The sequence below is a fragment of the Morone saxatilis genome, unplaced genomic scaffold (assembly GCF_004916995.1).
Source record: "Morone saxatilis isolate NCDOM2014 unplaced genomic scaffold, NCSU_SB_2.0 Contig14, whole genome shotgun sequence".
Taxonomy (NCBI): Eukaryota; Metazoa; Chordata; class Actinopteri; family Moronidae; genus Morone; species Morone saxatilis.
Genome location: NW_023339696.1, coordinates 126,929 through 139,701, shown reverse-complemented (window position 1 = coordinate 139,701; position 12,773 = coordinate 126,929). Strand labels below are relative to the sequence as shown.

At 39.9% G+C, this 12,773-nt stretch overlaps 1 protein-coding gene across 1 annotated transcript in view; it reads left to right on the top strand.

Moving 5' to 3' along the window:
- Nucleotides 1–12,773, top strand: part of LOC118323026 (multidrug resistance-associated protein 1-like) — a gene marked incomplete in the record, with an annotated part of 19,719 nt that overhangs the window by 1,912 nt on the left and 5,034 nt on the right. Inside the window, 13 exon segments of the mRNA XM_035654941.1 lie at nucleotides 461–589; nucleotides 1,623–1,760; nucleotides 1,991–2,116; nucleotides 3,270–3,331; nucleotides 6,472–6,603; nucleotides 7,000–7,227; nucleotides 8,237–8,414; nucleotides 9,501–9,662; nucleotides 9,923–10,015; nucleotides 10,479–10,682; nucleotides 10,961–11,107; nucleotides 12,143–12,230; nucleotides 12,379–12,448. Of these exon segments, the coding sequence (XP_035510834.1) occupies nucleotides 461–589; nucleotides 1,623–1,760; nucleotides 1,991–2,116; nucleotides 3,270–3,331; nucleotides 6,472–6,603; nucleotides 7,000–7,227; nucleotides 8,237–8,414; nucleotides 9,501–9,662; nucleotides 9,923–10,015; nucleotides 10,479–10,682; nucleotides 10,961–11,107; nucleotides 12,143–12,230; nucleotides 12,379–12,448 (1,757 nt within the window).

Sequence of the window (12,773 nt, the reverse complement as noted above, 5' to 3'; positions counted from 1 at the left end):
TATGCTATGTGCTAGACTCGTCTACGTTGAAAAGCAAAGCAAAACACTATCTAACTAACTGTAACTAGCTAGCTAGCGATTGGTGTAGATTAGCTGGCTAGCATAACATAAGATGTGAACTATATGTATGTTGCTTTTATCTTTTAATCATCTTCGAAAAAAATGACGAGTTACTAATGTTACCTGTAAATATCACATCCTGAATATGTTTGAGTAGTAGTGTGCATGTAAGTCGCATATCTCATTTTGTAATTGAGTTTTAGTTTAGTATGTTTTAATTTTTCTGAGAAAATACTCTCTATACTCTAAATACTCTGAAATAGCCTTTTCCTTAGTGTCTAACTTTGCAAAGTGGACTCACTCACTCAATCTAACAATAATGCATCAATTTTGTAGTGTTAGTTTGACATCAAGCAGAATCTACAAGGCAAAAAGCTGTGTGCTGTTTTTCTCCCCACAGGCTGTTGGCTTTCTATTGTGGATTATCTGCTGGGCAGATGTTTTCTATTCTTTCTGGGAAAGAAGTCATGGCAGCAGAATCCCTGCACCCGTCTACCTAGTCAGTCCAACTTTACTAGGCCTCACCATGGTGAGAGTTTATCTTTGTCATTGATATCGAAAAGGTGTCACCTCTCTTCGGATTAGAGCAAAGCTTAGTTTGCATTTATTTATGGGTATATTTTTAAAGGTCCAGTGTGTAACATTTAGGAGGATCTATTGTAAGAAGTTGAATATAATATTCATGATTAATATTCACAATTCATTGGTTCATAGGTTTTTATTCACAAATAATCACCTGAAAATAAGAATTGTTGTGTTTTTGTTACCTTAGAATAAGCCATTTTTATCTTCACATGCTGCAAGCTGCCTTCCATAGTCTGCCATCATCCAATGGTAGCCCAGAAGGGACAAACTAGAACTGTTTACAGATCAGTGTATGAATGTGTGTGAATGGGGTGAGTGTGGCATGTACTGTACAGCTATATAAGTACAGTCTATTTACCATTTACACTGGCTCTAGATAGGACACATTTCTCAGCAACCATGGTTTATCTTTCATGCTTGGAAGGGGAGAGTGAAGCAAGTAAGTTGTGATCTGCAACTACACTGATAGATGCTACTAAATCCTACACACTGGACCTTTTTAATAGGTTATATATATATGAAATTCACTTGCCACTACATGCTGTACTAGAACACCCGCATCTCAGACCTTTTTAAATACATTTATTTAGTTTTAACCTTTGTTTTCTGAAAATACTAGTTTTTATGGTAAAACTTTATTTGGAAAGTCAGATACACTACTGTGGTTATGGTTTGGTCCGGTTTAGGCACAAAAACCATCTTGGTTATGCATTGTTACATATAGTATTATAGTAATATAAATAATCTGTTAATCTGCAGTGCATGAAGTTGTGATTAAAGAGAAACTTAGACCAGTGTTATCTATTTGTGTAGTTTAATTACACACAGTAAACAAGAAATGCTTTTTTTATGCCTTATTTGTATTTGATAGCAAAGCTGAAGACCAGTACTGGATCATAGTCAAGTTGTGTTTGTAATATTGGTATGTTATATCAAGAACCATGTATAAATGTGTTTAAATTGTGTGTGTGCTCCAGTTGCTGGCCACCATGTTAATTCAGTACGAACGGATGAAAGGGGCTCAGTCGTCTGGAGTGATGCTGATCTACTGGCTGCTGGCACTGCTGTGTGCCACAGTAACCTTCAGGTCCAAGCTCCTGCAGGCCCAGGACCAGGTCAGTCTAATACAAGCATGACTTAATTAGATTTGGGTGAAATAAGTTGTAATAAACCTCTGGATAACATATAATATGTAACTGCCTGGCTTGAAATGACACCTTATTGTCACATAAGAATATACCTTGAGAAGAAGTAATATTATAGTGAATGTACCACAAACAAAGCAATATCTTACAGCAGCCAGTTCTGTGGGTTAAAAGCTTGATCTGGTTTGTTTTATTTGAAGCTATCAACAGTGTATGTGTGGAGGTACACCACCTTCTATATCTACTATGCTCTGCTGCTGGTTGCTCTGTTCCTGTCCTGCCTGACGGACCAGCCACCCCTCTTCTCGCAGGCTGTTAAAGACTTGGTGAGACTACCTCATACTGTAAATCCTGTAAATCCTCCTCTTCCTCTTCCTGATCCTCTTTCTCAGTCTCTGTCACTTATTTATATCAAGTGGTGGAAACTTTCTACATTTTTCTGTTAATGTTTACTTAATGTAAATGTTGATTTGGACAAAATGATAGTCCTTACTTTTGAATTCCCAGTTTGATGTTGCACTGAGCCAAGTTTGATAATTATGTCTCATCATTAAAGTTGTACGAACAGAGGTGGAACCCTCTAATGGGGCTCCTAGAGCAGCTGTTTTCAAACTCTGACAGTGCTGGCCCCCCTCAGACAAATCGAAACTACGTATAGACTGATTATTGGCCTAGTCAATTATCAGATCCAATATTCAGCACTTTTCTGATAATCAGTTTGTAATTTATTTTTATCCGATAGCAGAAATCCAGGATGACAATCACTCCACCTGGCTAAATCTTAGCTCAAGTGCTGGAATGTGTCCAAACTTAAGGTGAAGATTTCTGCACACTTCCATGCAGTATATCAGTATATTACAGTGTATCACAGTAAGTAAAAGTCTGTGTTTAAAATCTTACTTCGGGTACTCTGAAGTACTGGAGGGGGGTTCTTGACTTAAAAAAACAACAACCCAATTCATTAAAAGGATATCAGTTATGCATAATTACTAAAGATTATACGTTAAGTTCAGTAAAACAATGCAAATGTTAGTTTGATAAACCACATTTTATATTCAGTATTTCAATGCAATTGTTAAAATTTTGACACTCAGATTTTCCTTTTTCACTGCAAATGTACAGTATATTGGTTCCAAATATCAGTTATTGGTTTTCCTTGATAACTAATAAAACTGTATCTGTATCGTCCCTGTAAAAAACATATCGGTTGATCCTTAATGGAGACAACTGCGCCACTCAAACCTTAAAAACATGTTAGATCTATAACGAACATCTTTGTTTCTATAATTTCTAAGCAGATTTGTGGACACTAAACTAAAAATATGTTTATTATGTCTGTGTGTTTAGCTTTGAGTTATGACATGGATTGATATTATCTATGTACACCTTTTTAATGCGGATAAAAACCTAATTCTTGGATCAGTATGTCAGCAGCAGAGAAATCTTTTGGCTCTAACTGTAATGTGTGTTTGTCTTCAGAATCCCTGCCCTGAGCTTGGAGCTTCTTTCCTCTCCAGAATAACTTTCTGGTGGATCACAAAGTAAGCAGACGTTTAATCTTCCTGTAGTGTGGATGTAGTGAGGATGTGATTGTTGTTGGTGACTTGGTGATTGTTGGAACAGTGGAAGGACTAGCAAAGACTCTTTTGATTCTGTTCACTGTGAATGAAGACATGATGTTACAATGATACGTGAGGTTTTTGTGTATGGAGTCTGGTTTTGAGCTATAGTGATATTACAGCTGTTTCTGGTTAAACTAAAGGTCTATCTCTGTGGGGATACTTTCCATAATGTTACCAGACACTTGGAGTAATAATCTGAGTCAGTGGCAAAAACTGCAAAAACAACAACTTTTAGTGGGAATGCGCCAGCCGGGGTACTTTGCCTCTGGTATAGACATGCATCATGGCCCATCGCCAGCTGCTTGGCTCATGGTGGTAACTGGGTTTGGCGTCTCTGTCATAAATGTTATAAGGAGCTTCGGTCCTAGACCTGCTCTTATTTGAACGTGTCCTGAGATAATTCTGTTATGAATTGGCCGCTATAAAATATAAACTGAATGGACAGACTGTTGGAAGAATGTACTGAACTGTGCTTTCACTCAAAATGCACTTTTACACACATGCCCATTCACGTCCATTACACACCATTTATATCTCGTGATGGCAAAGCCCATCAAATACGAAACTCACCCTCATGTCATTCAGTCCATTCATACCTGATACACAGCACTTGGGAGCAATTTGGTGTTCTTGCCTCAAAGGACACTTGGTGACAAAAATGTGGGGGGTGGTAAGGAGACGGGGATTGAACTGCCAGCCTGCCGATTCAGGTGGAATACTGCTAGCTCTACCTCCTGACCCCACACCTTACTTCTGTAAACATATAAAAGGCTCATTCTAAGGTAACAAAAAACACAAACATTTGTATGATTCCAAGGCATTATAATATGGCATACATAAAATAAAACATACCTTAGTGAATATGCTATTCCATTGTATAGCAATGGATCCTCCTTAAAGTTTCACACTGGGCCCTTTTTTAAAGATCTTTTAACTTTGTTTCCTTTCCTTTAGCTGCCTTGAAGATTCAAAGAAATGCACACAATAACATGTCATTTTGTATTTAGATGTTAGTCTTTTCAGTATGAACTTCCCCTCTTTTGTAGTAAGAATTCTTCCTACTCAGCTCAGTAAGAAGAGGACAATTGTAAATGGACCTGTTACTTGTATGCACCATTTTATAGTCTTCCAACCATCAAAAGCGCTTTCACACTACGTGCCACATTCCACCCATTCACCCATTCACTCAGTGATGGCAAAAGTCATCGAACAGAAACTACTCATTCTAACCTTAATTCACACCCACACTCACGGAGCATATTCAGGGTTCAGTATCTTCTCAAGGATACTCTTGCATAATATGGCGGGGACGTGAGCTGTGGTGATTGAACAACACCTTCCGATTAGCTGGGACGACCCGCCTCTGCCTCTGAGCACAGAGACCACATTCTGAACTACACAGCTGTAGATTTGGAGATGTCCAAGACATTTTGTTTATATTAAAACTCTCAGCCTAAACTTTAGAATCATTGTTTCTGCACAGAACGAAGGATTGTGGATTTTGTCCCCATCACTTCCATTTAAAGCATGTTAAGAAGAATCTATTAAATAGTCAGTATAATCGATGAGAAATTGAATATGCACTTAAGCAAAAACTTTTTCAGTCTACCTGTGGAGCATGTGAGGTTGTTTTAATAAAGCCTCGAGAAAAAAAAAATCAATATTGTTATAGGATTAGTAGGCATTATTTTAGATCATATATATATATATATATTACTATATATAATATATTCTTTTAAATATGAAGTGTCAGAGGAGTGAGACTTTTTATCCCACACGGGTGTGAAGTATTCCTCTTTCTATGAACAGATGAGTAGAGTAACAGAGCAGATACTGATCTCCACTCTTTTTCTTTTGTCTTATTGTGTACAAAAAGAACCTCTTCTATATACTGGATACATTGTAGTTTCTTATTTGCTGCACGTTCCACCTAATTACCGTGAGTTTCTTTTATAGGTCTAATTTTGGTCTTTATGTATATTTTTTTTTGACAAAATATGGGCGGCTGTGGCTCAGGAGTGATAGAGCGGATCGTCTACTAATCGAAGTTGGCCGTTTCGATCGTCTCGCTGCATGTCGAAGTGTCCTTGGAGGTAAGACACTGAACCCAAAATTGGTCCTGTGTGTGTGGTGTGTGTGTCGGTGTTGTGTGTGTGGAGTCAGAGGTCATCAGTGAGCAGAGTTGCACCTGCATGCAGCCACTGCCACAATGTGTGTGAAGGGGTGGAGTGTTGCCATGTGAAGGTGTAGCAGTAGTGTACAGTGCATTGAGTGATCGAAAGACTAGAAAGCCGCTTTATAAGTACAGTCCATTTACTATTCACAAAGAGAGTTCAAAGTGAAACTGAAGCTTTCCTGTGTCATATCATTCAGTGGGGAAAGCAGATGTGGAAAAATTAGGAGTAAAGGTTAGTTGCTTGTCTCCAGTATAAAGCATGATCACGATAATGGAAATTCACCACAATTTATGTAAGGAGTGTTTTTCTTATTGCAATATGTCATGTTATTTATTTTATTATTTATTTGCCCTTTTTTTTCCCTATAACATTACATAATCATTTATTGGTTGAGTTATATTTTGTGTTTATAATGTGAATCTGTATATTGCCTAATTTAGCAAATGAATCATGTGCACTAAATGTGCCTCCAAAATGTAGTGGAAATGAATGAAAAGTTAAATATCTAAAAACAAGTATTTAAGTAAATGTACCTAGTTACACTGTAAATTTTGACTGTAAGATTTTTGTTTTTATTGCAAATGTATATTGGTTGTCAGTTCCCTTGATTACGAACGTGTTACCCACAAAAACATATTCATTAACCCCTAACACAGTTGTTCATCTAAAAGCGAGTGCAAACTACACTGGTGATGGAGGTGTGTATCGTGGTACCTACATCATGTGACTGAGCTTCACATCACATACAATCTGTGACCTCTAGCTTTTTGATATTGTCTTTATTTGACCCTCCTGTTTCTCAGATTCCAAATTCTTTGTGTAAGTCTCTCGACGTAAATGTTTCTCTCCTCCTCCTCCTCCCTCCCCTCTTGTGTCTACTAGCATGATGATGACAGGTTACAAGCACCCACTGGAGGAGAAGGACCTGTGGTCTTTGAACCCAGAGGACCGCTCCCATAGAGTGGTTCCACAGCTGGTGTGTCGCTGGAATGCAGAGTGCCAAAAGGTCAAAAGGTCAGGAGTTCAGTACAGCAGGAAAAGACTATGGCTAGAAAATATATACAAAAATGTTCATCATTGTTAAACGATAAAGCCACCTGCACCTGCTAGATACCCACCAGATTTGATACATATGGGAACAGCAATATTTAGCTTTTCCTTTGTACAGTATAACTGCGTACACAAAGTTCTGGATAGAGTATATGTGTTGATTTGTTGGTTTTGATTAGCAGATTCTGTCTTAAGTCTTAACCAAATTGTAATAACTCTAATTTTTACTTTTGATTCAATTTCTTTCTGATGGAAATGAACTACAATTATTAGAGGGCCATTGAGTGGTGAAAAGGTTCACCACTCAATGGAAGATAGAAGATTTCATTGAAGCAGTCTACCTTTCCTTCCTTCTCCCAGGGTAGAGGAGAAAACTTTGTATTCCCCCAAGCAGGTCCCGCACAGTGAGGACAAAGATGGCCGTGCTGTGGAAGAGTCTGAAATCTTGATTGTGAAAAACCCCCAAAAAACAAAGGAGCCCTCCCTGCTCTGGGCACTGTGCCTGACCTTCGGGCCCTACTTCCTCATCTCCTGCCTCTATAAAATCATCCAGGACATCCTCATGTTTGTTGGGCCTGAGATCCTCCGGTATGAAACCACAGTTTATCTCAAACATATATGGTAAATGGTATATGTACCTGTACTTGTATAGCGCCTTTCTAGTCTTCCAACCACTCAAAGCGCTTTTATACTACATGCTCACCCTTTCACACATTCACTCAGTGATGGCAAAGCCCATTGAACAGAAACTAACTCATTCATACACATTGAAAATTGGGAGTAATTTGGGGTTCAGTATCGTGCTCAAGGATACTTCGACATGTGAAAGGAGGAGCCAGGGATCGAACCAACAACCTTCTGATTATGGGACGACCCGCTCTGCCTCTGAGCCACAGCCGCCCATTTACACACTCAGGAAGATGAAAATGCTGTATAGCATTATTTGATTTATATGAAATGAAAATATATCATTGATGTATCTGAGATTCATATATGCACCTTTCAAAATCTTAAATAGGGCTGTCACGTTAACACCAATAATGAAATACAGCACAAGCTAACCACAAGGGATAGCAAGCCAGTATCGCAATATTTTGTTTTTGGGATGTATCGTATGTTATTGTATGATGTAAATCCATATTTTACTCACAATGTACTGCCTTTGCTTACATTATTGCAATATATTGCAATATGTTGAATCATAACCTTGTATCAGGATATATATCCTATAGCCAGATTCTTGCCTGTACACAGCCCTGTTACCAGACAGCCTAAGCCTTCTCACACAAAGTGTGCCAGGAGTCTAGCTCCCTGAGCCCCCGAGGTTTCTTTCTTTTCCTTGACAATACATACATTTCTTCATATCCAAAGATTTTTTTCTTCTACCACAGAATAGGTGGTGATATCTACAGCCCTATGTCACATCTGTAGGCTGGCTGCCTTTGAAAGAGGAAAGAAGCCATTTAAGTGACGTACTTTAAGCACAGCTCAAAAAATTGTTCTGAAGAGCGGATGAACAACAGTTTGTTAGTGATTTAATTATGGCTCAGTGTAAACATGTCCATTATGTTCACTTTCTTTACTTGATCCTGTCTAGGCTGCTGATACGCTTCGTCAACAACTCTAGTGCCCCCTCCTGGCAGGGGTACTTCTACACCGCTCTGCTCTTCATTTGTACCTGTGTGCAGTCCCTCATCCTCCAGAAGTATTTTCATGTTTGCTTCGTCTCAGGCATGCGTCTGCGCACCGCCATCATCGGAGCTGTTTATAGGAAGGTACAGGCAAATTTGAAATGCTGCTTTAAATTGATGTCAGAATGTCTCTTCTCTGCTTATTGTAAAGACTATGAAAATACAGTAGTGAGCCCCTGCAAGATATTGCTAGGCTAGTGCTAGAACAGCTACAGGATACATCAGCTGACGGAACACCTAGACCAACTAGCAGCAGTATTCACTGTATCTTTAACCTCGGGCTAGAGCAGGATATAGTCCCTACCTGCCTTAAATAAGCTAAGTAACAGGCCCCAAAATGTCCTCCTCAACCCTGATCCTGAACAGAGGAGCACCTTAGGTGTACTCCTCAGACCACTCCCCTCTCTCCCCCATTCACCTCTCCAACACCATTGCCAAGTTTGCACCATCAACACCACCAGGACTGATAACAAATAAAAATGTAACAGCCTACAGGGATGAGGTTCAACAACTGGTTGAGTGGTAACAACCTGACCTCAACACAACAGAAACCAAGGAGATGATGATAGACTTCAGAAGATTGAGGAGAATTGAGCACCCTGCCCTCTGAAAGGAGGTGGACAGACCTTACGTAGACTGCGAACATCTCTCACCAGGTGAAGAAGGCCCAGCAGAGACTATACTTCCTTAGGAACTTAAACAGTGCCACCTCCCACAGCAGCCACTGGTGAACCTTTAACACCACCAAGAGCCTCCTCAGCTACTGCAGCACTGTGTGGTACGGCAGCTGCCCTGGGGACCCCTCAACAAGTCATTGGGACTACATGACTCTTGCCACCCTGTTTACTGTCTGTTTGCCAAGGTATAGGACAAAAAAAGCAGAAAAGTCTCACTGAAAAAAAAGCTTCTTTCCAATAGCTGTATCCTCCCACTGCCCAAGATTGAGAAACACTGATTGCTGCTACCTAACCACCATTTTGTTTTTAACACTTGTTTTTGTATATTAGATTAGATTAGATTCAACTTTATTGTCATTACAGGTACAGGTACAAGACCACGAAATGCAGTTAGCATTTAACCAGAAGTGCAAAGCAGTAAAGTGCAGTAATCTGCATATGTACAAAAATATAACTTTGGGTGACTTTTTCCTCCCTGGATCTTCTCTTTCAGGCTTTGGTTATAAGCAGCGCAGCCCGCCGCACCTCCACGGTGGGAGAGATTGTCAACCTGATGTCAGTGGATGCTCAGCGCTTCATGGACCTCATCACTTACATCAACATGATATGGTCTGCCCCTCTGCAGGTGGTGCTGGCCCTTTACTTTCTCTGGCAGGTAGGATTACAGAGCAACTACAGACTGTCATACAGGTCCAAGTTAACCATCATAACCAACATAATCTCTATGCCGAGGTAGTCTCACATGAGCACATTTGAGAGGTAACATAAACACGGCAAACCATACCGATACCAAAACTATAATATTTTGTTACTTTACTTTCTGAAATAGTTTAAGTGAACATGAGTGCTTATCCTAACATAACCCTGTAAAATGTTGGTGGAAATGTTTTTATGTTTTTATCTATTGCTGTGCAGAACCTGGGTCCATCCGTGCTAGCTGGAGTGGCTGTGATGGTTCTGATGGTTCCTGTTAATGCCGTCATTGCCATGAAAACCAAAACATACCAGGTGGGACACAGACAAACATCTTTATTCCCTTTTTCTTAGCCAAGCCTTTATGACTACGTTATTGGCCTTTCCCAGTCGTTTTAATTTTCAGATAGCTCAAATGGGCATATGCAACATACTATATTGTATGTAGACAAACAACCATGGGGCGGTAATTCTAGTTTACATTCATATACACAGAGACCCTACCTAACCAAGCTGTCAGTTTGTAGTATTGTCAAGTAAAATTTTATTTATATATATTCCAAAATCACAAATCACAATTCTCCTCAAGGGTCTTTACAGTCTGTACAAATATGACACCACGTGTCCTTACACCCTCCTATTTAGGACATGCTTAAAATGGAACGGAATGACATGCAATAGATGTCGTATATATACAGAACCGACCAACAAAATGTGCATGTGAAGATTTTATGATTTGTTTCTCTTTAAATACTTTGTGCATGTTTGTGTTGAGCAGGTGGCTCAGATGAAGAGTAAGGACAATCGCATTAAGCTGATGAATGAGATGCTAAATGGCATCAAGGTGCTGAAACTGTACGCCTGGGAGCTGGCCTTCAAGGACAAGGTGTCTGAAATTCGTGAGAGTGAGCTGCGAGTCTTGAAGAAGGCCGCCTATCTGGGTGCAATGTCCACCTTCACTTGGGTCTGTGCACCTTTCCTTGTGAGTCCAAAGAAGTCTATAGTTGCTTTCAAAATTATACAGAACCTCATCATGTTGTTTAGCTAGCACAGACACCCAAGCCATCCCCAGCATCTATACAGACTGGACAAGGTGACAAAATGACAAGAGCATTAAGTGTCACAGAGTGTCTAAACATAATTTACTCTTTACTATAACTATTTAACTATATTGCAAATAAAAACAATGTATATCATCAGAATAAATTAAAAAGAGCTGTAATCCCATTACTTTCTCACTTCCGCTGGGCCACTCCACAGGTTGCCCTCTCCACTTTCACTGTGTACGTGCTGATTGACGAACACAACGTGCTCGATGCCCAGAAGGCCTTTGTGTCACTGGCACTCTTCAACATTCTCCGTTTTCCTCTCAACATGCTGCCAATGGTCATCAGTAGCATGGTGCAGGTTAGTGTGCCTCCACTTTCATGATCAGTCACCATCACTTGTCTCCACTGTTCTGCTGGATAGCATTGCTTTTTTTATGTTTGATTATCAAGTAGTAAGAAATACGGTATGGTCGTAGAACTAGAAGGTGTGGCAAAGAAAGACCTTAACCTCGCTTAAAATGAAGGCCTTCTGTCAGAGCAAGCAGGAGAGATATAAATAGCAATACCTAGATCTCTACAAGTCTCATTTCCAGTATTATAAAAACATTCTGGTTAGCCCATCAATGGAGAAATTGGCTCTTTAGGTGAAATGACACACACAGGACTAAATCCAGTGCAGAACTCAGAATGTCTTTAAGGGCTGAAATCAAACTTTGAGATTTCTACCTCTACCAGAGTGGAGGTGAATGGAATTAAGGTGCTGCTCAAAGCTATAGATAGACCGATTAATCAGTTATCTTTTTGACATAATTGACACTGGCCAATAAACCAAAAAAAATGTCTGCAGGCAGCATTGTCAGTGTGGCTGTTGTGCAACAATGTTAGCACTCCCCTTTATGAGTTTTGGGAAGGTGGTACTTTGGAGCCCTGTACTATAACCCTCATAAATCCTGCTGTAAACATTTAGCTAAATTTCCTCAGTCACCATCTTCTTTTCTAAATGTTAAAACATATCTCCTTAATGACGGCAAATCTTATCTAAAATTGTTATTGGCTAGTGTTATATATATTATTATGTTATAATAAAGCAGCTGATGTCTCTATCCCGCTTTTAAATACCTAGATACCTTTTATCTAGCTGCACTTCATTCAAACTGGGGAGTTTGTTGATGAGTGTATGGTAGCATGGAGCTATACCTCTGCTGTAAGCTTAGGGCGTCGAGAGGCATGAGGTTGGTAAGATTTAGCAAGGATTTGATACTGTTGAGGGTAAAGGAGAAAAGTTAAACTGTCCTTCTATTGTTTTGGGGTTTCAGTGTGGGCAGAACTAAAATTTTAACTTAACCTCCCACTCCCGGTTCTTGTGGGGTTTCCTCCCTCTGTCTGTTGTCAGGCCAGTGTGTCCTTGAAGCGCCTGAGAGTGTTTCTATCACATGAGGAGCTGCAGGAAAACAGTGTGGAGCACAAAGCAGTAGCAGGCTGTGAGTCTTTGGTTTTCTTTCTGTTGCTGTCTGTTGTGCCCACCCTCTTCTTCTCCAAGAATTGTACAATCCCCTGTGCTTTGTACGTATGTACATGGAGGTATTTCACATGCAGTCTATTAGTACATCTCTTCTTTCTTCCTCTCAGCCCCACACAGTGTCTCCATAGTGGATGGAGTTTTCAGCTGGTCCAGAACTGAATCACCAATACTCAAGAAGTATGTAATTTTTTCTCAGGATGCTTCAGTGCATTCACATACACCAGTCAGCCATAACACAAGACCACTGACAGGTGAAGTGAATAACACTGATTATCTGCTTATCATTGCACCTATCAGTGGGTGGGATATATTCGGCATCAGGTGAACATTTTGTCTTCAACTTGATGTGTTAGAAGCAGAAAAAATAGGCTTGTTGGACTTGGTCAGAGCATCTCCAAAACTACAGCTCTTGTGGGGTGTTCCTGATCTGCAGTGGTCAGTACCTATCAAAAGTGGTGAACCAGAGACAGGGTCATGGGTGGTCATAATGTTATGGCTGATC